Source organism: Poeciliopsis prolifica, unplaced genomic scaffold, assembly GCF_027474105.1.
Source record: "Poeciliopsis prolifica strain line A6 unplaced genomic scaffold, Auburn_PproV2 SCAFFOLD001, whole genome shotgun sequence".
Classification (NCBI taxonomy): Eukaryota; Metazoa; Chordata; class Actinopteri; order Cyprinodontiformes; family Poeciliidae; genus Poeciliopsis; species Poeciliopsis prolifica.
The window spans coordinates 25,931,492-25,955,592 of record NW_026562376.1 but is presented as its reverse complement, the minus strand read 5'-3'; the positions used below and the strand labels follow the sequence as shown (position 1 = coordinate 25,955,592).

The 24,101-nt window shown below is 36.0% G+C and overlaps 2 protein-coding genes across 4 annotated transcripts; one reads left to right on the top strand and one right to left on the bottom strand.

Annotated features, from left to right (window-relative positions):
- Window positions 1-24: 24 nt before the first annotated feature.
- zgc:110339 (uncharacterized protein LOC550490 homolog) lies at window positions 25-6,069 on the bottom strand. Its single transcript, XM_055037447.1, has 6 exons — window positions 5,895-6,069; window positions 4,878-4,929; window positions 2,693-2,880; window positions 1,552-1,707; window positions 1,260-1,370; window positions 25-918 (listed from the first exon to the last, which is right to left on the bottom strand). The coding sequence occupies exons 1-6, from the start codon at window positions 6,033-6,035 to the stop codon at window positions 805-807; spliced, it is 762 nt and encodes a 253-aa protein (XP_054893422.1). The 5' UTR covers window positions 6,036-6,069; the 3' UTR covers window positions 25-804.
- Window positions 5,589-17,358, top strand: tesmin (testis expressed metallothionein like protein). Of its 3 annotated transcripts, XM_055037430.1 has the most exons (14): window positions 5,589-5,711; window positions 6,670-6,779; window positions 6,863-7,122; window positions 8,049-8,141; window positions 8,384-8,465; window positions 8,573-8,656; window positions 9,295-9,412; window positions 10,021-10,049; window positions 10,153-10,238; window positions 13,128-13,199; window positions 13,729-13,831; window positions 14,169-14,297; window positions 15,824-15,927; window positions 16,547-17,358. In XM_055037430.1, the coding sequence occupies exons 3-14, from the start codon at window positions 6,887-6,889 to the stop codon at window positions 16,728-16,730; spliced, it is 1,320 nt and encodes a 439-aa protein (XP_054893405.1). In that variant the 5' UTR covers window positions 5,589-5,711; window positions 6,670-6,779; window positions 6,863-6,886; the 3' UTR covers window positions 16,731-17,358. The 3 variants fall into 3 exon arrangements, with proteins under 3 accessions (XP_054893405.1, XP_054893396.1, XP_054893414.1); XM_055037421.1 differs by lacking the exon at window positions 6,670-6,779 and having other exon boundaries at window positions 16,547-17,356; XM_055037439.1 differs by lacking the exon at window positions 6,670-6,779 and having other exon boundaries at window positions 8,384-8,459; window positions 16,547-17,353.
- Window positions 17,359-24,101: the final 6,743 nt, after the last annotated feature.

Here is a 24,101-nt window from a genome sequence, read left to right as displayed (position 1 = left end):
TTAACATTTATTAAACCACATGGACATCTGCCCCCATGATTTTTTTATTTATTTATGCAACTCATAAACAGTGAATCCAGAAAGAAAATAATAAAAATATAAAAAGAAAAGAAAACTGAAACTACTTGACGCATTTTGTGATGGAGTTTATGTGCCAGGGGAAATACGGCATGTTCACAATGCTCACATTAAGCATTCAAAAACTGTAATACCATCATTGCACCACTAGATGTCAATGATTTTAAGAAATATTTTTTTCTATAAATCAGAATTTAAAGAAAAAAGAATCTGATTTTGCTATAGCAGTGGTCGGCAAAATAATCTTTCTACTGACGTTTGTTCTTTTTGAGTTGTTTACGTTCCCCTCCTATTTATCGCCTTAGTGACTTAGATATTGGTCAAAAATAAGTAATAAGTAAATAATTTAATGATAAACAATATTGGCTGAAGTGGTTTTGAAAAAAAAAAAATACTGTCCAAGATAGAAGCAAGTGTGTATGGCAGACTATATTACCATTTAATTAGCTTGGCTATTGCCATCCTTCAATTCTGCTCAATTCTCATCTCCATTCAATGCTCCGTTTGGAATTTCTCCCATTGACCTCAATTTCTCATGGTGAGTTTCAACCAGTTTCAACTTCTGAACAAAAGTTGAGAAGAGAGAAGCAGCCATGGTGGCACGCTAATGTGCAGAGGCGCCAGTGGTGTGATTGGTATGCTCCCAGCTTCATGCCATGTTCACTGCATCAACTATGAACCCCTTTTTCAGGAGTGAGTCTGCTCACTCAGTGCGGCAAATACGCTTTACCACTGTAGCTTCTGTCCATGGTAGTCAAGGAATTCTCCGTGGTCCCGCTCACTAAGGCTGAAGAGGACAGACAGGATTCCAGAAACACTCTGCTCTACTGTTAAGTCAGCCTGTAACACAGAAATAAATAGTCAATGCAGGATTTCCTCTGACATAGACAAATTCCTCGGATATAGACCTAAATTTAGATTATGGTTAAATATAGTATCAGCTGTGGTTGCAATCATAACATTGATTCAGTCTATAAGTCACCGACTAATTTTTGTGTAATTTACATTTCAGACTTCGACATGGATTCAATATTTCTGCCAAATCACATTTCAATGCTCATTCACTCATATTTTGCTGTCTGGGTCCCCAAGTGTATCAGTACAACACCATATAGGATTAACCTTTTTTTAAAATTGTTGAAAGAAGCCCAGAGATTGATTTCAATCTAAAGACTGCTTACATGAGGTCCTCCCATGTCTGTCCTCACCCAGCCAGGGTGCAGAGACATGCAGAGAATTCCACTGGACTCCAAATCAGCAGCTAGACACCTTGTCACCATGTTTAGGGCTGCCTGTGCAAAATAAACAAAAATATTATTTTATTCTGTTGTTGTGACTCACAAAAACATATAAAACAATTTTATTGCATCATTTCACAGTGAAACTTAATGCAAGTGGATATATGTATTACATCCTCATATCAACCAAATCTACCATCTGTATTTTGTAACTATTTCTTGTGCATGTTCCGACCTTAGAGGTACGATAGGCATAGCTCCTGAATTTGGCGGCATCCCCATAGTTCAGTGTGATGGAACCAAGGACAGAGGACATGTTGATGACAGCTGCTCTGTGGATCCCCATCCCACCTGACCTGGCAGCAGCAGTCTCCAGCAGAGGCATGAAGGCCTGAGCAAAACCAACAAAACAGCAAGAACAGGTTGCAAAACATAATCAATGTCAGTGCTCCAGAAAACCCAAAAGGGCAAAATACACTGCCTGAACAACATCATCTGTAAAATCAAAAGATAAGTGCCTGAGGTGCCCAGAGCACACACTGACTTTTCCATGATTATATAATTTGTACATGAACATCACAAACAGGTTCAGTGGCAAGGAGAAACCCTGGCAGAGTCCAGCTCTGACGAGCTTGAAGCTTGAGTTTGACAACAGAATACAAACAGCTCGTATTTTGCTCGTCCCATTTACAGTGAAACAAGAAAATGTCACCAAGACATTTCATACTCCATCCATGAAAGGTTTTTTGTCCCGTTAAAACACACTTACTTGGTGAGCAAAAGGTTGACTCATTAACAAAACACATACTGTAGTTTAGTCCACACTATCATACAAAATCAATGAGGAGTCACAGGTCAGAATAAGAAGAGTTGAATTGCTTTAAAGGCATACAGGAACATTATGGTCCTGTATGCAGAGGAGTATATCAGTTTTCAGACTGTTAATGTTGTCCTCTCACATGGCTTTTCTCAGGTCATGTTGCCTTTTTGTGGTACTTTTCTCTGTCAGACAATGTAGCCTTGTTAAGCATACATTTTAATGTTGAGCTGACCACCAAATTCTCCAGTTCTCATTAGAAAGTTAATTGTAAATAATTTATGTATTTGTTGGTTTCATACATAGTGGAACATTTGCACATTTTATTTGTCAACTTTGGTGTTATAGAATGGAACAACTCTCAATGTCTGAAATAAGAGGACAAACTCTAGTGGCACAAAATATTTCCCTAAAAGTTTATAAAAAGAACCACGCATAAGAAAATATGTTTTGTTTTTTGTTTTTTTAATAAAATCCATGCATTTTATTGCATTCAAACACATAACATACATACAGTCCTATTTTGGTATGAGGAACATAGCATTTGGATCTTCCATACCTTTGTTACAAAGAGTGGTGCAACACTGTTGACCTGGAACATGGACATCATTGCCTCTGGGGTTACAGTGCTGATGTTAGTGGAGAATCCAATGGCAGCATTATTAATCAGGCAGTTGAGTCCTGAGTTTCCCACAATAGACTGAACATGTTCAGAGGCTGAACTTATGCTCTGCTCACTGCTCACATCTGGAATGAACAGAAACATGAATGTGCAATTTACAAGTTTTTGTAAAAATGTTTTTGACACTAGAAGCCTGTATTGAATCGTCACTTGACAGGAAAGAAAGTTAGAGAGAGAGGAGCCTGCAGAAGGAGACATTAAAGACAATTCACAGTCTTTAATGTGTTTAAATATACATCCATGACTGACTGTTTGACCATTAAAGGGTTTGACACACAGCAGGCAACATCACTCCTTCTCCATTAAATTCCTATAAAATGTGAGTGATGAGGTGACAATTACTTGCCCTTCTCCTACAAAATTTGTGCTTGTGAAATTTTGAGCTACATACAGATGTGCAAAGTCCATGAGACAAGAAGGTTGAAAAATGTCAACTTCTTGTCACTGCTGTTGCTATTGAGTGTGGCGTCACCCTAGGTGTCCTGGGGCCTCAGCTACACAGCGTGCATAAATCAAAAACTGTTTGATGTACAAATGAGTATGTCAAAAAATTACTGTTACATGAAAGTTTGTGAAAATACAAACGTTTTACCTGAATATGTGTGGCAGTCAAACAAACAAACATATTGTCAATTACAAAATCCAAAACTTACTTTAATACAATGTCAATGAAATGTGACTCCATTCAGTGTTATATATTCAAGTGGAATTGGAACCAATGTTTTTTCACTATTTTAACATTTGAAACTAAATCACAAAACTGATCCCATTTAGCCACATACAGTCTTGTAGCACACACCACATTTATGAGAAACCCTCAATAAATGACTACTAAGTAAACAGAATATTTTCTCTGTTTTTGTCTGATGTAGATGTACATGTGCATCGGTTTGGGCACAAATGAGGATGAAATGCATGTTTTCTGAGGCCACTTTCATTCTCACTGAAAAAGAAAACAGAGTTGGATCAGTAGCTTAACTCCAAGCAGGTCAGGTTTGATGAACCTTAAGGAGGACAAGGTGTGTACACAATGTCCTTGTGCAACTGCCTAACAAAAAGTGGCATGCTGCTCTATTCAACACACGATTCCTTACTGTGGAATAGCTTTCAACAGGATGTTTATTTCCACTTACTGGCTCTCTGCCTGTTTTTTAAGTTCTGACTGAAATCTCAGCTGCTCGAAGAAGCATTTTCATTTTGATTGCTCAGTGAGTCTGATCATTTTACTCTTTAAATTTTTATGTGTTTCATTCTTTAAAAAATATGTCTTTTTAATCACTAACAGTTGGAAAGCAGTTATTTAGATGTGTGGTAAGTCTTTCGATATTTATAACATTCTACATATGTATTTATGGGCAGGAACAGAACAGTCCATGCGCCACCTGCAGCTACGTCTATTTCACGCAAATTCAGTTTTATGAAGGAACAGTGCAGAGCCAGATGTGTGCACATAATTTTATACACTTGACATTTTTTCTGCGCTGCAATTTTTAGATTATGTTCCTAGAGCCAACTTTGAAAGCTACAGACCATTGGGGCCCCTTTAAAGTATCGGCTTTCACTGTTATTTGTTGATTCCCAGATGTCAAACCCATAAAAAAGAATCAGTTCTTCAGAGACTGACGTTTAACTGATGTAGAATTAATTAGACACCGGATGAGCAAATTATTTAAAGTAATTTTTCACCACCAGTTAGAAGGTTTTAGATAATGTTATTACAGCATGTGTCCATTATTCATACCAATAGCCTCAGAATTTAAAGCACACCCCTCGATCCGTTCCACTCAAGCAACTTTGACCCACAATCATAGATGTAATGTGGGTTCATATGGACTTGGGCACTGGGATTTATTTAGCTTTGTGTTTTCACACTAAAACTTTGTTGTCCTCATTCATTTAAGCACTGCACAGAGGACTTCATGAAGTTCCTGAAGGATAACATTAATCCAGCTCCAATGAAACAAAAAAAAAAAAATTATTCTAACTGGTGGGTTCCACCAACACAGGGATTTTAATGCTGTTGATGAAATATAAGGGATGGACAAAGTACAGACAGACTTACCTAATGTAACAATATGAAGACCTGAATGTGTTTTTGACAGCTCCTGCAAAGCCTAGGGAAAGGAAAGTCAAGTTTAGCATTTAACGTGTACTGTATATACTGCATGTTTTGTAGTGAATTACACTCAAAACACAGTCATTTTTGTATGACATAAAATTTCTTTGATGAACATTTAGCCCTGACAAGTAAAAGCATTTTCACACAAGAATGATTGACAGCGCTAAGAGCTTGTTCTTGGTTCTGATCAGATGTGCATTTTTGCTTATGGCAATAGCAGCAACTAGCTTGCACTGTGTTTGCATTCTCGTTTATCCATAACAGTACTATGGAAAATATGTTGGAAAACTGCACTTTTCCCAAGTTCTCTGCATACTGAAGAAAAAAAATAACAAATATAGTTTTTATTAATTATAGGGTTTCGCATTTTATATGGTTTAGTTGTCTTATTGATGTTGTTTGTTCTCTCCAGTGGAGGCAGACTTAAGTGAGAGACTTTATTTCCAATTATTTCAATGTTTTATAAAAAAAAACAAAAAACATTACCACTCAAGAAACGCAGCATGATTTTATCATTCAAATTGTATGCCATCATATTCATGCAATTAAAAGCAATTTAACCCAATTAATCCACCAAAGTGGGACGTGCTGTTGGCCAAAGTTCCCGGATGTGTTCTTGCCATCACATTCCATCCGTCAGTTGGGGTACCAGTATCAGTTGCCATGGTGAAGACACGAACCAAAAAACGAATCAGCTTTGTGACACAGAGAGCTGTATTTCACTCTTTTATCCTTCTGAAATCAGACTATCCGACATTGCTTTAAGAAATAAAAAAGGTAAGCATGACTTCACGAGCCACAGCTAGTTACAGGATCTTTGTGAAGAGAAGAGGTAGGAAAGAATCAGACTTTATGCCTTACGGACCGTATTTGAGCCGTTGGGTCCCGACTGTGAATGTAGTCAGTGTTATCGGTGACAACATAAAAGAGCCAAACTAAATGAGCAGCTCGGGTCGTTACCGCGGAAGCAGCAGGGTCGCGGGCTGTCGCTATGATGGTAGCGGGCCTGTTGCTGCTGTTAGCCAGCTCTTTAACCAGCTGCAGTCCTATCCCTCTGCTGGAACCTGTTATCAACACGGACTTCCACACACCCTGACTCATGTTTACTTCTGACAGTTCTTCTGGAACAGTTAGCCAACCTTTTCTTCTTTGACATAATGTCATAACGTTGTTCGCACATTATACTGCCACCACCTGGAGAGAGGCAGCTACTGTGGGAAATAACTGCATTTCAGCCGCATGCAGCAAACTCGCTGTTCAATATTGTACCTGGTTTTGCGTCGCGTTCACTGCACACGAGAAACCACAGTTTAAAAGAGATTGTAGGACATGTTACAGCTAACACATTTCAGTTAAATTTCATAAAACATTTGTAGAGGATTTATTAAGATACATTTCAAGCTCTATGTTGACATGTGTTCCACATATCTGCTGACGTTCAGAAGTTATTGGAGCTTCGTTGTTCCCCTTGGATCATCTGATCAGAGGTTGTTGGTGAAACAACAGTCACTTTAAACTCGTCTTTCAGATTGTGGCCCCTAGGCTCTGCATGAACTCCACTGAGTTGCGAAGCAGCTAAAGACAGTTATTCCAACATGTTTTCACCCAGGCTGCTACATTTGGTCAATTTTTTTGTTCTTGTTTTTGCCTTTGTGAAGCACTTTGTGTTTTTAATGTCTGTGATAGGTTCTATATAAATCATTTTTACTTACAACATCTCATTCACTCGACAAAGGTGAAACAAAAATGAACTAAGGCGAGTGATTAACTAAGAAAAACACAGAAAACAAAATCCCAACCCAAAACACCAGAGTTCTGACACTCATCCATGTCACCAAAGATTATGTGAGTTGAAATGAGCTGATAAAAGTAGACTTTACAAAAGACAGAAAACAGAATCACCTAAAGAATCATTCTTCTGATTTCAGGACAAAACAGGTTTCTGCGTGGGCATGATGAACCAGGCTTTGACTGAGCCGAATTCTGGACAGTCAGCACAGGTCTATGCTGAAGATGACAAGCCTCCTCAGAAAGATCCCTGCTCTGAAAAAGAGAATGTCCATGAAACCTGTTCTACTATGATTCCTGTTGGAGCAGGAAGTTGGGGTGATAGCAGTTTGTCATGGATCATTCCCCATACTTATCAACAAATCATCTCACCAGATATTCTAGACCCATTCAGCTTCAGGTACTGTGACATTATGTTTTATCTCCTGATAAGTGATTTTGCTGCACTGCTGTACCAATAGGGTGGATCTAAAAAAATATTCACACCATTTATTTGTACTTTTTTTTTTTTTTTGCACAAAATCTAAAAGACGTTGTGGACATTCAATTAATGAGTCACCTCAAAGTTCTTTGATGGTAGTAAAATAGCTATGATGTTTGATTCTGGGGAAGAAAAAGCAGGAAACAGTACTTGTCACAGCAACGACAATAAAAACAAGTCAAAAGCAAATTAGTCCACAAATTAAGTTATGAGTTTTAGAGCCATATTGTTCAGGGTCAGTGGTGGTTCTGGTCGTGGGCAAAATGGCACTCTGCCCATACACCAAAGCCTTAAGGGCAGAACAACCATCAAGGAAAAAATGTCTTTCCATTGCTTATTTGCATGAACATAATAATACTGGTGGCAGCATCATAATAAGGTTGTGGGTTTTTTTAGAAGAAAACTGTTTTTTTTAAGGTAGATGAAATAATGAACATTTTAAAATTGTTTTTGAAATGAAACTTTCAGGTTAGGTCACTCGGAGAGGACTTTAGACGCGAGGTGTCATGCTAGGTGGCAGATTTGGAGGACTTCTACGAGACTTATTGGAAAAATAGTATAGACCACATGGAATTAAATGCTAAAGTTCAATCGAAGGTTGCTCAAAACAAGTATTAATTAAGGGTGGCCACATTTTATAAAAACTTATGCTTGCAATTTTGTTTTTCAGTGATAGTAAACACATCATATTACAGATGGAGAAAAAACAGGAGATTATTCTTTATGGTCTAATATTTTACTTTACAAGGACTTTACTTTTTAACAGGGGTGTGTTTGCTTTTAAGATCTACTGTATAAGAATCTCTGAATATACTTCTAAACTGCCCAAGTTGTATTCATCTCAGATTTGAGTATCCATATCAAGCCATGCCGTGTCAGCTGACCTACCAAAACTACCACATGGAAACCCAGATGAACCAGAACCAACTCCCTGCTGAGTATGTCTTCATTCACTTCTCTCTACAAACATAGCTTCTCTAAAGACATGCAGTCCCACAACTGTCCAACTTCAGCTACAGTTTATTTTTAGTGTACATTGAACAAACCTGATCATGGGCAATGGGACAATATATACCATTGTGATGTGTGGGCTCTGCATCCTTAATACATCATTGTTAAAAAGTTGAGTGGTGCTGTAGTTGGAATCTAATGGTGACTTAAATTACTCTGATCTCTCCAGTCCTAGTCCTTCCTACAGCAGCCACCTCGACTCAGCCTCTACCATTTGGTCGAATAAGGAACCAGTTTTCTCCAATGTAAGGGTTAGTTCAAACATTCGGCATCAAGTAATGACTTAACAGATTTAAGCAGATTGCATACATCTGTTTTTATGTTTCCAAGAGTGTGAGGTTTCCCTGTGTTCATTCAGGTGGATTTATACAATCCTGTACCCATGGAAAATCTGCAGTTTCAGCAGCAACCTAATGAAGTTGCATCTCACATCACTCAGACTGTAAGTGTTGCTAAATATTTTCAATTTGGTGGGCAAAAGTGTATCTGCAAACATTATGACACACAGATCAGTAGATTTCTGTGTCTAAGAGTATATATATATACAATTCAAAATTAAAACAGACAGATAGAAACTTTATTTCAGACTCCAGGACAAACTAAAACAAAAACAACAAAATAAACAACCAAATCAATTGACATCTGCTGTCATCTAAAGATTAGATCAAATTTAATATAAAATGACATAAAAGGTAATAACAGACAACTGTGCCAGTGTTTCCACAGCTATCAATGGTATAATGTACAGCTCAACCATGGGTTTATTAAGGTCATGATACTTTTATGTTCAGATTCATTGAATATAGATATAAATTTGAACCTCTCGCAGTCTTATCAAAACTTCAAAGTCAAAGTTAAAAGTTCCTTTAAGTTAAAAATGTGTAACTTTTAAATTAATTCAACACAAAAAAGTAAGTTGTTATTATTAAACCAAAAGGATTAAGTGAGATTAATGTAAATAAGTCCATTACATGAATTACAGCCCAAATCAACTTTTTAGAGTGTACAACATTCCCACATGTTGTACATGTACAGGGGCCAGAATTAAAGTAGTAAAGATAACCTCTTTTTAATTGTCAGGTGATGTATGACGTCGTTGGAGGTGGACAAGTAGTGCTAGTTACTCCCCCCGAGGCAGGACCCACATATCTGTCCCTGGATTCTGCAGAAACACATCAACACAATAAAATGGCCCCAGGTGAAAGTTAGGATGAACTGAAATAGCAGAGATTATGAAACTGCTTCAGGCTTCTTCCCAGAAGTTTAGAACTGGCCTAAGATTCTGGACTAATGCTGCCATACCGGTTAAACGTAATAAAATGCCTATCCTATTTCATTTCTAGCAGCTGTACTTGATTTGTTTTCTTTCACATAGCTTTCTTAGGAAGCTATGTTTTCTTTGTGATAAGGTCTTTACTGGAAAACAAACAGGCTGGAACAATCCAAGTGAGATAGTATTGATTATACAACCAATAAATAATATAGTTTATAATGTGCATCTCCTTGATGTATCAAAGACAGGAACCTGTAGAAGAACAGAATCACATTAGTGCCAGTATCGGTTCTGAATGGAGGATCGTAAGGTAACAAGAACAGAGACTACAGTCTTAACCTCGTATGTTTGGATTGCAAGTCAGGATTGTAATAAGAAAAAGAGCCAGACTCAGTCATTTCCAAGGTGCAGGTGCCTAGACACACATATTAAAGAGGGACATCTAATCTCTTAATATGACTAAAAGTGTTAACTAAAAAAAATATAAATTTTGAAGTAGATAGAGTCTCATAACTCTTCAATGTTTTTAACAGTTGCCAATGTGTTAGAGACTTCCAAACAGGTAAGAGAATATTTATGTACCGCATACTGTGCCATTTTGAACTTGTGAGTCTTTAATAGTTATTTTTCCATATCCATTTATTCAGTGATGTATTTGTCCTCAGCATCCTGAAAACCATCAGACAGCTTGTTCTCTATATGAGTGCAGAGTTCAGACAACCAACATTCAGCCTCAGGCCTCTCTGCAGAGGTAAGATTTATGGATGTTAAAGGTTTTTTGAAATAATAATAATAAAAATAACAATAAAATTACTGTTTTTCTATAACTATTTTTGCTATACTATATATATCTATATCTATATATATATATATATATATATATATATATATATATATCTCTATATATCTATATATATATATATATATATATATATATATATATATATATATATATATATATATATATATATATATATATATATATATATATATATATATATTATATATAAATATATATATAAATTCTTATTAAAAAAGTAAAAAAATGAACAGTAAAAAATTGTGGCAATGTAATGTTTAATGCATCTGTTGAGATCATTTACATGTTTAATTAGTTTTTAAGGTGCAAATCTAATCATTCTTTTTGATTTTGGAAAATGACATTAAATGTGTGCAAACCTGAATATATGAGACCAATAATTATAAATCAACAATATGTTTCCTGCCTTACCTGCAGCTCTATTTTACCTGATTAACAGGCACCGATGGTGTTAGATAATTTACCAGTATATTTAAAGTATTGCATTAAGAAGCTTTCAACAAAAAAGACAAATTAAATGGCCTATTTGAATAGTCTCCCTCCAATTATTAGTATAATCTGGCTATGATTTAGTATTTTGTGCACTGTTTTTGAATAACTTTAATTCTATGTTTAATTGTTCATGAAGTTAGATGGAACATGTGTTACCATATACATTCCCTGAATCTTACAATTGTGTCTCTTCGCTGCATAGGAAGCGCCTGTTTGAAAAGGTTTTAAAAATATAGTTTTCTTGTCTGTGTTTCAACAAAAATGCTACTCATAAAATCAGGTTTTCTGAGATATTTCCAACCATGAAGGCAGAAACTGAACTGAACCCATTACTCCTACTAAGCGAAGACCATTTAAAATTATGTAGACAGTTGGACAATATTATAAGCAAAAAAGATGAAAATCATCTAAAAATTAATGTTTCCAACTGGAAAATGAAAAAAGAAAATTCTTAAAAAGATTCAGCACTTGTCATAGAACTGGCTGTAAGTTTTAGATATCACAGAATTAAGTCTAATTTAGAAATTAATGTAATTAATGTGAGCAGTTATTCTAGTCTAGCATCTAAATTCAGTTAAACTCATGCTTTTGTTTTACAAACAGGATGACTGTACACCAAAAACATTTTTACATTATCAAGTCATGGAAGGCATACTTTTTAAAATCTATATTCAATGTGATGCATTATGTGTTTAGCATGATCCACTGTTAAACTTGGTAATGCACCAGTTGTTTCCATTTCTGCCTCAAAAAGCCCAAACTAACTTTACTATTGTAAAATTTCTATCCAGGTACCAACGCTTTACTAAGCCTGAATATGTCAAATCAAAGTTTATTTATGTAGCACATTTACAACAACCTCAGTTGACTAAAGTGGCAAAACAAAAACTATTTCATTAAGTCTGGTAAAAATAATAAGAAAATTATAAAATATCAAAAATATGACTAAAACCCAAGGCATACTTAATTTCAGCTTCAGCAATATTTGTTCTGGTGAACTGCCAAGAAGCCACTCCCCTTTTGCTGCTTCTTTGTGCTCTGCCTGCTACGGATGAGAACCAGGTGGAGTCAATCTTCTGGCAATCGGAAAAGTGTATTTTAGGTGTGGCTGACCTCTCACTCTTGTTTGAGAGAGTGGCACAGCATGTGTGACAAACAGTGCTGATCGCATGCAAACTGTGCAAATCTTTAAAAAACTGTGAAGGACAGCTGGTAAGCTCCTAATACTGTTTTACATGGACTTTAACTGTTTGTTTTAATGGAAAAAAAAGAAATGTATATATTTATATGCACTTGGTGTTTATTAGTTAAAGCAGAACAAATATTGATAGAAAATGCTAATTTATTTGTGTAATTTTACTATAAAATGCTTAATATTTATTATCATGTAGAGTTAAATGATTTAAATCAGTGGAAATTTATTTTCAATTTTCACAGTGTATTTGGCCTGTTGAATTCACAATGTAATTTAAATGTTTCTGTTTCTTTTGAGGGTTTTCACCTGTATGATTGGAGCATCATATAAAAATAAATATAACTAAAATGAAGACTCCTTGAGTGAACCCCAGTTATATTTCACAAAAAAGATAATCCTTTTCAAGTTGGGAATGCAAGGTGAAATCAAACCAAGAGAAACTTGACAATAATTCTAAAACAAACTTGAATCAGTGAAGTACTCATTTTTGTTGTTGTTGTTGGTGGTGAAAAGCAATAGGAAGCCAAGGAGGGGTCTGCAAAAAGGGTAATAGATTCATATCTTTCTGTTTTCGGCAGAAGACGGGCTGTACATGTTGTATGCTCTGCAGTTGCTGCAGTGAGCCCTGGTCTAACAATAAATAAAAAGAGTTACAATAATCTAAACATGATGTAATAAATGCATGGAATGCAAAAATGCCCTCTCAAAATCAGGCAGAGGAAGATAAGATCTTATTTTATCAAGATCAAAGCCAGTTTCTGGAAGACACTGGCTTTGATATTAATGCTAATATGCTTATCAAATTTAACCATACAATTAACCACAACAGCCAGATTTTTCACTGTCATGTCTAAGCAGGGGATTGCATTGACCAGAATCTCAGTTTTTTACTTTTTGAGGTTTTAAAAAAAATGCTTTCAGCTATGCCTTTTCATCCCTAAGACAATCCTATATGTACAGCAGACTGGCTGGTTACAGATAGATTTGAATCTCTCCAGTAAAACAAAAAAAGAAACTTTGTGCTTTAAAAAACACAAGCATCTATTTTTGTCAGAGGACTGAGCCTGGCCTATATTCACACTGATGCCGATTTAAAACTGGCTTAAGTTGACTTTCATCCTTTACCCCTGTAGATCTGTTGGAGGATTGATGGAGTTGAGATCCAAGAAGCCCTGCCACTGTACAAGATCAAGGTGCCTCAAACTGTGAGTCAACCATCTTACATTATTGTCTTCAACTCTAAAGTAGCTGAAAGTTATTAACTTTTACCTAATCACCTTCCTCTACTCTAACTCTTTGTTTGAGCTGAAAATGTTGTTTGTGATCCATGTCTTAAACAATTATTATTCTTAATTATTATTCAGGTGTGACAAATATTTTCTCCATGTTGTGTCAGGCCAAATTGGAAATTTATGTTAATATTACACTTAAATCCTGGCCTTAACCAACAGAAGCCCAGAGTGGGGCGTTAAGTCTCTCCAAGGATGTGAAACCAAAAAAACCTAAGTTTTACCATTAACAGTACGTACCTAACTCTAGCTTAAAGTAAACTCAGTTTACACTTTAGTCCTAAACCTAACCCCTAACTCATATACAGCAGTTCTTCTTAAGGAGCCAGGGCACAGAAGAAGCAGAGAAATGGTTCTTACAATGTATCAAATTCAAGGCCACATTCACGTGGGAACAGCATGAAGGGATTTGGTGTGATTTATTTGAGGTTTTTATGTCTTTCAGCTACTGTGAGTGTTTCGCCAATGGGGTGATGTGCAGCAACTGTGACTGCTCTAACTGCCACAACAATGAAGAGCATGAAATGAAGCGTCGTGAAGCAATCAAGGTTTGACAACCCAAGTTCTCTTAATTATGATTTATTTGTAGGACTAGAGTAACTAGAGTATGCTACACCAGTAGTGTCCAAGTATTTAAACATCGATGTGCTAGTTGCAAATTGCTGACAATGTAAGATACCATATATCATTCTAATCATTTGCTATGGCTTGTTAAATAGTTAATCAGTTGATTATAGTTAATAGTTAATCAGCCAATACCACGGCAACCACTCAATACGTTTAAATGTTGTCTTGCTGAATTTGGGGGGCAACCACTGGTCATTCCAATTGGAACTGTTTGAAACATTTTTCTCTTGAATCTCATTTTGTTTTCTGGTTTTGCAGCTACGTAACCCTAATGCCTTCAAGTCTAAGCTTGTTGATTGGAAGACAGGAAAGGCCAAAAGTTGGAACAACAAAGGCTGCAACTGTAAACGTTCAGGGTGCCTGAAGAACTACTGTGAATGCTATGAGGTAACTCCAGCACACACACCACACACCCCAGGGTCAAAGAAGTCTATGTTTGTTGATGTAACTCCATTAATAACTTTTTAATAATATTTTTATATTAAAAAATACATTTTTTTGTTCACATTCTTGTGTTGTTCTTCTATTTGTATATGTTGAGTTCACATTTTCTCACAAAGTCTTGTTTATTTTGATTAACTAAGTAATTATATCACAAACACCTTTCTTAGAGAGTCAACTAGCTCATTTATAAGGTGCCAGAAATTCCACAATTGATAGTCGGGGTTTGGGGGGAATCAAAGTGCAATTCAGCAGAATACAATTTAATAAAATATGACAAGCAAAGGCAAACTGAAGACAAATGTTTGTTTATATCCAAATGAACAAAAAATTGTGATAATAGCTAATAATTTCTTAAATGGCTTTATTCAGGGTGCTGCATCAAAATAATCCAAAAATGTTTGAAATTTGTGTCAAATCAACCTAAAACTAGACACTGACTCCAAGTTCTGAAATCAAGTGGAATATCACTCAGTAAAGTGATTGTTTAGGAATATTAGTAGTCAAACATGGTGCTGCTACACCATGCTGAACTGAGGAACATGTATCATGACTATTTTTTGTAGAGTGTAATAGTATTTTTTGTAGACACACAATGGTTACCAGTTTTCAGGATGAAAACATTGTGTATAGTTGAATTCTTTGAAGCAGCATCTTCAATGAGTGCTTTAAAGAATTGCATCTTTAAATAAATACATGAACCATCTCTCTCTGACAATCAGATGGAATGATTTAAGGCCTTACACCAGGTTTGCTGCTGGCTCAGGATTGTTTCTCTTCAGCACAAACACAACACTCAAGAGACAGAAAATAGATTCTCAGGAACTGAAGCAGAGTAATCACTTACTTAATATGAGGAGACATTTTTCCATTTAAAAATGAATGAGGCCTGATTAAAAGTATTCATCACAGTTTGTAATTTGCTGCAACTACTGACTTGTGGACCCGACTTGTGGATATCTGACCAAGAAGTGATTCCTACATCAGTTTTACTCTTCATCATGTCATCCCAGACTGGTAACTAGAGTCATTTTGTGATTTCTGCTGTAAAACATCAGAGCCTTCTGAAAACATGCTGGAGTACTGGGGGAAATACAGAAATGATTAAATTACTTGATGACATGTCAGCTTTGTGATTTACATGTTTTGGCCAATATTTAAATGACGCCATTTCAAATTAGCAAAAATCAAGACAGTTGAAAAAGCAGACAAGCGTTGTCAGAATCTGGTTAAAAAGGTTTCAATTAAAAACTGTTTCATTTCAAGTATTTCTGAAGGAAAGATTGTTGCCAGAAAGAAAAGCATGTCCCTTCGGTTTGTGGTTTTCAACGATTAACCTTGAAGAACAATTTCTGTTAGATCTGTGGTTTTGCTTATTTTCCACAGTTTTAACAAACTTTGATAACGCATAATAAATATAAGCACATTATTGTGGAATGAACTGACATATCACATTCTTATTTCATTTGCAGGCTAACATCCAGTGTACTTCCAGCTGCAAATGTATTGGCTGTTTGAACCATACAAACAACTCTCAAGTGGGCCCCAATGGAGATGGGGGAAGAGTGAGGAACAGGTGAGTCAGTCAAGTTTAACTCTGAACATTTTGTGGCTAGTTTTAATCTGAAAGGTTGACATTTCCTAAGAATTTTTGTGTATAAACTTATGTGTATATACTTGCATTAAGCGACTTCTTTGAAGATGTAAATCACCTAATTTAACTAATGTTTGAAATTTAACAGGTATTTTGGAGCGATTTTCAATCGGCCTTTAATAATGTTTGGTCATTCTATATTATTGATAATCAGCTTCCTGCAATGCAACAATGAAAACATGCATATTATGTCATGGGATGTCTATCACGCTCAAGTTTACAGAAATAAACGACATACTTTTTACTCAAATAAACCAGTTGAAGTCATTCTTTCATACTGATTGTATTATGTTTTTCACAAACAAATAATCTGCATGATATTTGTTTGCTATTGTGAGTGAGTGCAGTCCTGTATCAAATTTGCTGTAAAACTTGGTGTTGTGCAGCCCATCAGGAATACACTGCATTTAAACAAATGAATGGGAAATATAGCCTTTATGATAGTGCTAATAGTTACCCATGTGTACAATAAATGAAAAATAAAAGTAAATTTTTATTTTAACTGATGTGTATAGCCCCTCTTTTGTATGTGTGTTCTCAGATGTTCTCAGTCAGTGTTGACCCCTGAACGGGTGGAGACTGTATGCGGATGTTTGCTGACTAAGGCAAGTGAGGCTGAGAAGGAGAACAAGTCACACACCGTGGCTCAGCATTTGGTCCTGGCAGAGTTCGGACATCATCTCTCAGAAATTGTCAAAGCCATGTTCAACTACTGCCCACAGTAACACTTTCGCTATGAAGGGCCAGAAAAACTCTGGAGCCCTGTGGTGAACTGACAACATCTGCTTTAGCTACACAGTTAGCATGTTTGAATGTTCCACAGGCTGTTCTGTTGTTTTAAATTGTTTCCTGACATTTTGTGAAACTTTGATGAATTCTTCAGTTTGTTATATAACCCAATATAAAGTTACCCGCTAATTTTTTTATTTGTTGTAGTTGTATTTATAATAAAAACAATATGTAAGATATATGGTCCTGTTTAATGGATCAACCCTTAGCATTCATCAGCATAACACAGTTAACCAATGTAGCATTATATATGTTTTAATCTTTATTGTTCAGCTTACATTTGTCATGTAAACATTGTAACTTTTTGAATTTTTAGGTTTGCCTTGATAATTGACAAATATCAGACAAATGAAATAAAATACTACACATTGCTTTTCAACCATTTGAAATCAATTGAGTATTTTCTAAAAAGTCTTTGGGACTGCTATTTTTAAGACAATTGTATACCTTTCTGTAAAACACAATTTCTATATAGAGACATATAGTCACAGTCTTAACAACACTGGTGCTGTGAGAGTCAAAACTGTCACGTTGAAAGCTCTTAGGAGCATAAATGTACATGGTCTATTGAAGTTAGATAAATAGATCAATAGATCTATCTTCAACAGATCTCATGGTCTGCTGAAGAAATCTGTGGCACCCTTATTTACCTGGATTACTTTAGCCTGGCTTGACATAGCTGCATCTGAGCCTGGTTTAGTGTTTGTGAAACGGATAAAGCCAGAATGAGCTGATGGCTCTACTCAGCCTTGCTTTATCTCTGATCCTGAATTTCATAATCCTACTTTTGTGAAACAGCCCTAAGGTCATTTTTATGAATTTTCTTTTGATTCACACCCATCTCATATAACTGCTATTATCAAAACCTTGCTATTTTTTTCATCCGGGGGGTCTGGGTTCTTGGCTGTTGAGAAACGATTGTTTCATTGAGGTGTCGACTGTGTCGAGGTTTTAAATTTCACCCAATTTCTAACATTTTCTTGTTAGAAATTGCACCAGTTCAATACTAGGAATCACACTGAAAATTGCCTGCGCTGTGAACAAACAACCTCCACTGAAAAGTGCAGCTCCAAATGAGGCAGCTGGTGATGTTCCTTGAATTACAGGCAGACTAAACCAGCGCAGAAAGTTGGCATCATCATTCACAACTTCTCCTTCTGTCTGATTAGCCTGATAGGAAATCTAGTGGAGAGAATCAGAGAGAATTGAAGAAAGCCCATACTGTGTTGTAAAAAAAAGACTGTTTTTCCAAGTGGGGCTGCAAAGGGTTCCACATACAAACGGATCTAGAAATAGCTTCCATGTTCAGACCCATCAGTGGCAAAACGGTGGCTGACACATCTACAGGAATTTATATTTCTGTAAAACTGTTGTATCTTTGAAACTTTTCAAAGGTAAGCCAATTTCAATTTACTATGACAACAGTAAAATTTTTGTATCTGCCCTAGTCCTTTGAAATGAGAACTGGTTCTTACTGGTTCCGACTCGCCTGGATAAGCCACTGTGAAATATAATTTATAAGTGACTGATGAAGTCTGTGGGATCAAATAGTTATGTAAATGTGAAGGCGAACAGAAATAAAAAGACCACTAACTACAAATCTATTATGTCGTCCTGGGACGACATAACTTAGACTTGCAGAACTCAAACAGAGGAAGGATATTGACGTGCAGATTATTGCCATGACGTCAGCCTGTTTTTGTGCTGCTTTTTTACCTTTGAGTAAACAGGAGTCCTGCCAGGTCCCATGGGGAGCAGGATCGAATCTGTTCCTGCTTCCAGCGCTCCTCATGGAGGATATAAGAGGCCTGGAACATTGCTCTGATCCACAAACACATGCTGTGACTTGGCCACTTGTTCTCGCTACAGCAGATATGGTAAGTGCAGTTTGGTGTTTCTTTATTGCAAAGCTTTTTCTAAAAGTAAAAATCTAAATCTGAATATTTCAAGTGTCTGCAGGTGACTTTATTTCAGAGTATGTAAAATTGACAATGTAATTAAAGAAACTGGGTGAAGACTGACTTTGTACTATGATAAATAATTAAGGTAATCTTCATTAACCAATATTAATTTTAAAAAAAGTGTTTTGTAGTTTGACTATAGATTTGTTGAAATTGTATTTAGTTTGTTATATAACCCAATATAAAGGGTTTATTTAAATTCTTTCATAAAACTTTAAACAATTTTTTAAAAGTGTCTTTCAAGACAATTTAAAAAAACTGAAAACTAAAAATGTCTACAATTTGTTGTGCTTTTTGAGGAGGACCGAAGTCATATCAGTAGTATAGGAAAAAATATTTATGGATATTTATTTATTGTCATTGGTGTGCCACCCTAATAACATCAATGCAAGCGTGTGAAATGGTGAAAGGCTGTGATAATTAGTGCTCCAATCAGAAACTGTTTATTGACTGTGTTTAGGTAGTATGGTGAGTAATTCACAACTGTATTTTACAGATTCTGAAATCAATATGGATCCTTAGGTTGACAAAACTAGCAAAAGGAGGCATTTATTTGTGAATTCAAAAGCAGAATAAAACTTTAAAAATCCATCAAATCCCCCCCCCAAAAAAAATCCATTATATGTTTTTCTAATTTTTTTTCTCATTTTGTTTCTGCATGTTTTTAGTACAAACATTTTTGCACTTTGATTGTGGTAATATGCCAATTAAAATCTTTCAGCAGAAAAAGGTCAAACATGTTATGTGGTCAAATTAAATAGAACAATGAAATGTTTGGAAAATTACCTCGAATTCCATCCATCAGTCATCTGGACATAATTGACAGACAAAGTTCATGTTCACATTTAGTTGTCTTCTGTACTGCATCATTCAGTTAGCAAGGTCTTCATGGTGCTACGGTCTTTCCTTTTAGAGTCAATCATCTGTTGATTCCCTGTTTTTATACTCTGGTGATGCATTCTTGTTCCTCTGCAGAGCAAGTCACATTATACATATATTTCTCACAGTGCTTTTATATCAAATTTACCACAGGGATCAGAGTGGGGTCAGTGTTTTTTAATTTTAAAATAATAATGATAATAATAAAGTGACAAAAGAATGAGACAACCATTCAGAACTTCCAGGTTCCAGACCCATAATCTAGCAAATAAAATCTGTGACCCAATATCAACACTTTGTGGACGACGTCAGACATCTGCGATGTCAAATTGAAAATGCTTAGCTCATTGGTTGGATGGAGTTAGTGCAATCGGACCAACTGGACGTCATTTGCTCATAATGCATTTCAACGTAAACAACCTTGCGACGTCTGCGTGACTATATTTTATTTAAATGCACTAAAACCATATCACCTACAGTATTATCACTGTATTATTTTTGCATGAAAAAATAATATTTCTCAAATAAGGTTTATTGCAAAAACTAATCCGTTTCATTTCCTTTCAGATACCAAAACTGTTTCCACACAATAGAAAAGTGGTGGAGCCATGTCCAGTTCAATTTCACCAGACAAATTCATGCTAAATACAAATGAATAATACTTCGTGAGACTGATTGTACCAAAATAAATAAATAAATAAATAAATAAAAAGGTTCAGAGTCATCATGTTTAATCTAATAGTATTTGTATGGATGTTTCTGATCAGATCTGCCAAACAGAAACATTTTGTCATATTAAGAAATTGTACAATATAAAATACCACAATACTAACCTCTACCCAGTTTGGTGGCAGTTTGTGGTGACGTTTCCTGGGAATTTTTGTACAGTTCAAATCAAAGTCCAAGGAGGATTACAGATATGGTGAGGACAGAGATATGGTGTGAGAAGAATGGGAAAATGGTAAATGGCCTGAACTTGTATATCGTTTATCATGTCCAGAGGCCACAAAGTGCTTCACACTAGATTCATCTATTCAATCACACATTCACATCTAATGGTTTGAGCTACTGCATAGTAGCCACAGCTGCCCTGAGGCAGAGTGACAGAAGCGAGCCTGCTGTGCACTGGCATCACCTGGCCAGTGGATGGCACCACCAGCAACAGACAAGTTGAGTGAAGTGTTATTTATGTGAGAGGAATCACGAACCTCCTCATTTACTTTATATCTGTAACAATTCAACCTTTTATTACCTAACTCTCCTGGCATATGTACCCTCCAAAATAACTTTTTTGCTTTTGCTTACTCTTGTTTCAGAAGACAAAAGCCACAGTTATCTGGACATGCAGCTTGCTGATCTCTCTGACTGTAGAGTCCTACCATGCTCAGAAGGTAAAATTCTCCAGCTGTGACACCTACTGGCAGGTTTCTGTAACACCATCCTGTCTTACCAATAAAATATGATCTTTTCAGCTCAATATTCACTGGGGTCCTCAGTCCATGATGTACTTGAAGGGCAAGTGTGAGTGCAGATAAACTAACATCGCACTCCAACATCACAGGCATAATTATTTTAAATTGAATGTGGTTGTCCTTACAAAGCAGAACAAATGTGTTTTGAATGTTTAATGTTCCACATTTTGGACAGTACAACATCTGCATGCTCCGCCTCCCATGCTACCATCCAGCATCATGCAAACCAGCCATCAAGTTCTGCTCATACATGCTGCTGTGTCATCAAAACATTCTGTTTCTCTGCTGATCTTCACACACCGCTTTGGCTGCTCCTCATTTAGCCCCTGTGGTCCATGATGCATGTTGAAGAGACTGCTAATTTAATACCTTAATTCAGATTATCATTTCTGCTTTTTATGCAGGAAAAACTACATACTAGTTAGGCATTTTCTGTATCTTTCACTAAGTGCTTCACCCTTTGGGTGATTGCTGTGTTCTTGTGTGAACTTACTGCAGCATTGATTCCTGAAGGTCAATTTAGGCCCATTTAGTGATGTAACAAATTTAAAGGCAACTTCTTATCATGACAAGGAACTTCAGAAGACAAACATTTAGTTTTTTCAAAGTTGTATATAGTCAACTCAATCCATTCATCCAAAGTACAAACATTCCTGTTTGATCGTAGCTAACATATAGGGCAAATTCAGTTTACATTCTCAGTTTCTAAAGTTGTCATTGGAAGCACATTTCATTGCATTTAGTCAATGTCTCAGCAGCAATTCCTCAGACAGCTGAGGAATCATGAAACAACATTAAAAAGGAACTTGCTTGACAATTTCTTGTCTGTTTTAACATTTCTATTATAAGAAAAAATCTGCAAAATCTAATATAACATAAATTATTATTTTTGTTCTTAGATGGGAAAAGGTTTGTTATGGAGGACAGCACCAGTGTTTTGAAGCAGAGCCTGCAAGGTTTCAGTGGACTGATCCAAGGTACATTCACATCTCCATGTTTGCTATTTCTTCACAATTATTAGTGAATTTTCTTGTAGCAAATTTTACAGTGAGAAGATTTTATTTAATTTTTTAAAAAATATAGTCATATTGTATTTAAGAACATAGAATAAAAAACAACTGACACATTTTTACTTGTTTTTTTCTCTGTGCTCTGTAGTGCTCTCATTTGCTTCCTGTACCACAATGACATGGTCTGCCAACAAATCATAGTAACAGCATTAATGTAAATCTTGACTAGTCTCTTGCTATTGATCTACTGCAATTACTATCTACAATACCCATCATCAAAACTTTAGCCATTGTTTACAACAGAGCATCCATCTATAACAGAACAACATGATTAATAACTCTGACTGTCTTATCTGAACACAATAAAACAAGGACTTGTCATTCTGAGGCACTAACATGTTCACTGACAGATTTTTGCTTTTGATCAATTTTAAGAAAACTGAATTTTGCAGATAATCCAGACTATTTTACTGCTTTTATGAAGAGTTTTTAGAAATGCACTCATTACATCCCTGCTTCCATCATTTGATAGTTTCAGCTTTAAAGAGAGCCTGTAATGTTATTTGGGGTTATTAAACCATAGTTTAATAACTATGGTTTTTAGTTTGTTCTTCGGTTTTGTAAATGTGTATGAAAAGCATCAAACTTTTTAAAATCTTATCCAGGTCGGCAACACGTTAAACAGGATTTGAGCGTTGAAACTTTTTAAGCTATGTTTCTAGTCACAGCTACACTAGAATATTGTCCATATCAGAAGTGTTGTATGATTATTATTGCAGGTATCCAGATGCTCCAGTCATTGGAACTGAAAGAAAACCCAAAAATTCTGAGTTTGGAGAAAATCTTCATCCAGAATCTCCAGGAGAGATGAGTCACTCTGCTTTACTTTACAACCCAGCATTAAACCTGATAATAAAGAGGTTCTTTCTCAGCCTTCTTAAATGAACGCTTTGGGTTTGTCAGTAACCGGTTGTGATTTCTGTTGGTTTTTATGTATCAGATTTAGTTTTTATCTTGTAAAATGAAAAACTCTTAATAAAAATTTGAGAATGGTGTCGATATTGCTTTTTCCATCTGCTATATTTTCTGCTGAGGTGAAACAATCTGTTTGGTTTAGCTATGAATGAATAATTCTGAATTATAATTATGTATAACATTTATTAACCAAATTGCTGTTGTGTGTCATTTATTTTTCGAACAAATAAATTCTCTTAAGAATTTATTTCTTGAAGATGCAATTGAAGTGACACAAGGCTTATCATAAACCACATAGCAGTGCAGCATCCTGGATACTGGAATAAGGCCACATAACGGATGTACTTTTCTCTTTCATTTAACTTTCCATTAGCAATGCTTCGACAGAACAACCTTTGAACAAGTTTCTTTAACTATACCATTTTACTGTAACCCATATATCAGAGTCCAGAGCCTGTGAGAGTCAGGGTTGAAACATTGTAGGTTCTCTTTGGTTGGAGGTCGTCAAATCTAATCCTCGATGGCCAGTGTCCTTCAACCTTTAGATGCATCTCATTTTCAACACACATGAGCTTCATACTGAGGTCATTAGCAGGACTCTGGAAAACTTGACTGCATGATGATGTGACATGTTGATCAATCAAAGATGGTCTGAACAGATGAGTTTTCAGCCAGATCCAGTGATCCTGATGTCAGGAGGGAGAGCATCCCAACTCTTTTTTTCATATAACTCTGAGTACCAAGTCTGCAGTGTGTGTGTGTGTGTGTGTGGCTGCGTGCGTGTGTGTTGTGTGTGTGTGTGTGCGTGTGTGTGTGTGTGTGTGTTCAGTCTGTGTGTGTCAGCTGAGCTTGGTTCCAGTCTGTCTGTTTCCCTGTTTAATGTTCACACGTTCCTGATGAAGTTTGAGGCGGCGGCTTTGAACAGCCAACCAAATCTCATTAAGTTTTGTAGATAATCACATTTAAATCAGAAAGACTTCCATGGTATACAAAGTTATTTGTCATTTGGG

Excerpts from the sequence above, each read along its gene's own strand:
- zgc:110339 (XM_055037447.1), bottom strand. The coding sequence starts at position 6,035 with ATGAGTCAGGGTGTGTGGAAGTCCGTGTTGATAACAGGTTCCAGCAGA. Across the intron at positions 1,371-1,551 it reads ATGCCTATCGTACCTCTAAG|GCAGCCCTAAACATGGTGAC; the intron begins GTCGGAACATGC and ends TATTTTGCACAG. Across the intron at positions 919-1,259 it reads CAGACATGGGAGGACCTCAT|GCTGACTTAACAGTAGAGCA; the intron begins GTAAGCAGTCTT and ends TCTGTGTTACAG.
- tesmin (XM_055037430.1), top strand. The coding sequence starts at position 6,887 with ATGATGAACCAGGCTTTGACTGAGCCGAATTCTGGACAGTCAGCACAG. Across the intron at positions 14,298-15,823 it reads ACTACTGTGAATGCTATGAG|GCTAACATCCAGTGTACTTC; the intron begins GTAACTCCAGCA and ends TTTCATTTGCAG. Across the intron at positions 15,928-16,546 it reads GGGGGAAGAGTGAGGAACAG|ATGTTCTCAGTCAGTGTTGA; the intron begins GTGAGTCAGTCA and ends GTGTGTTCTCAG.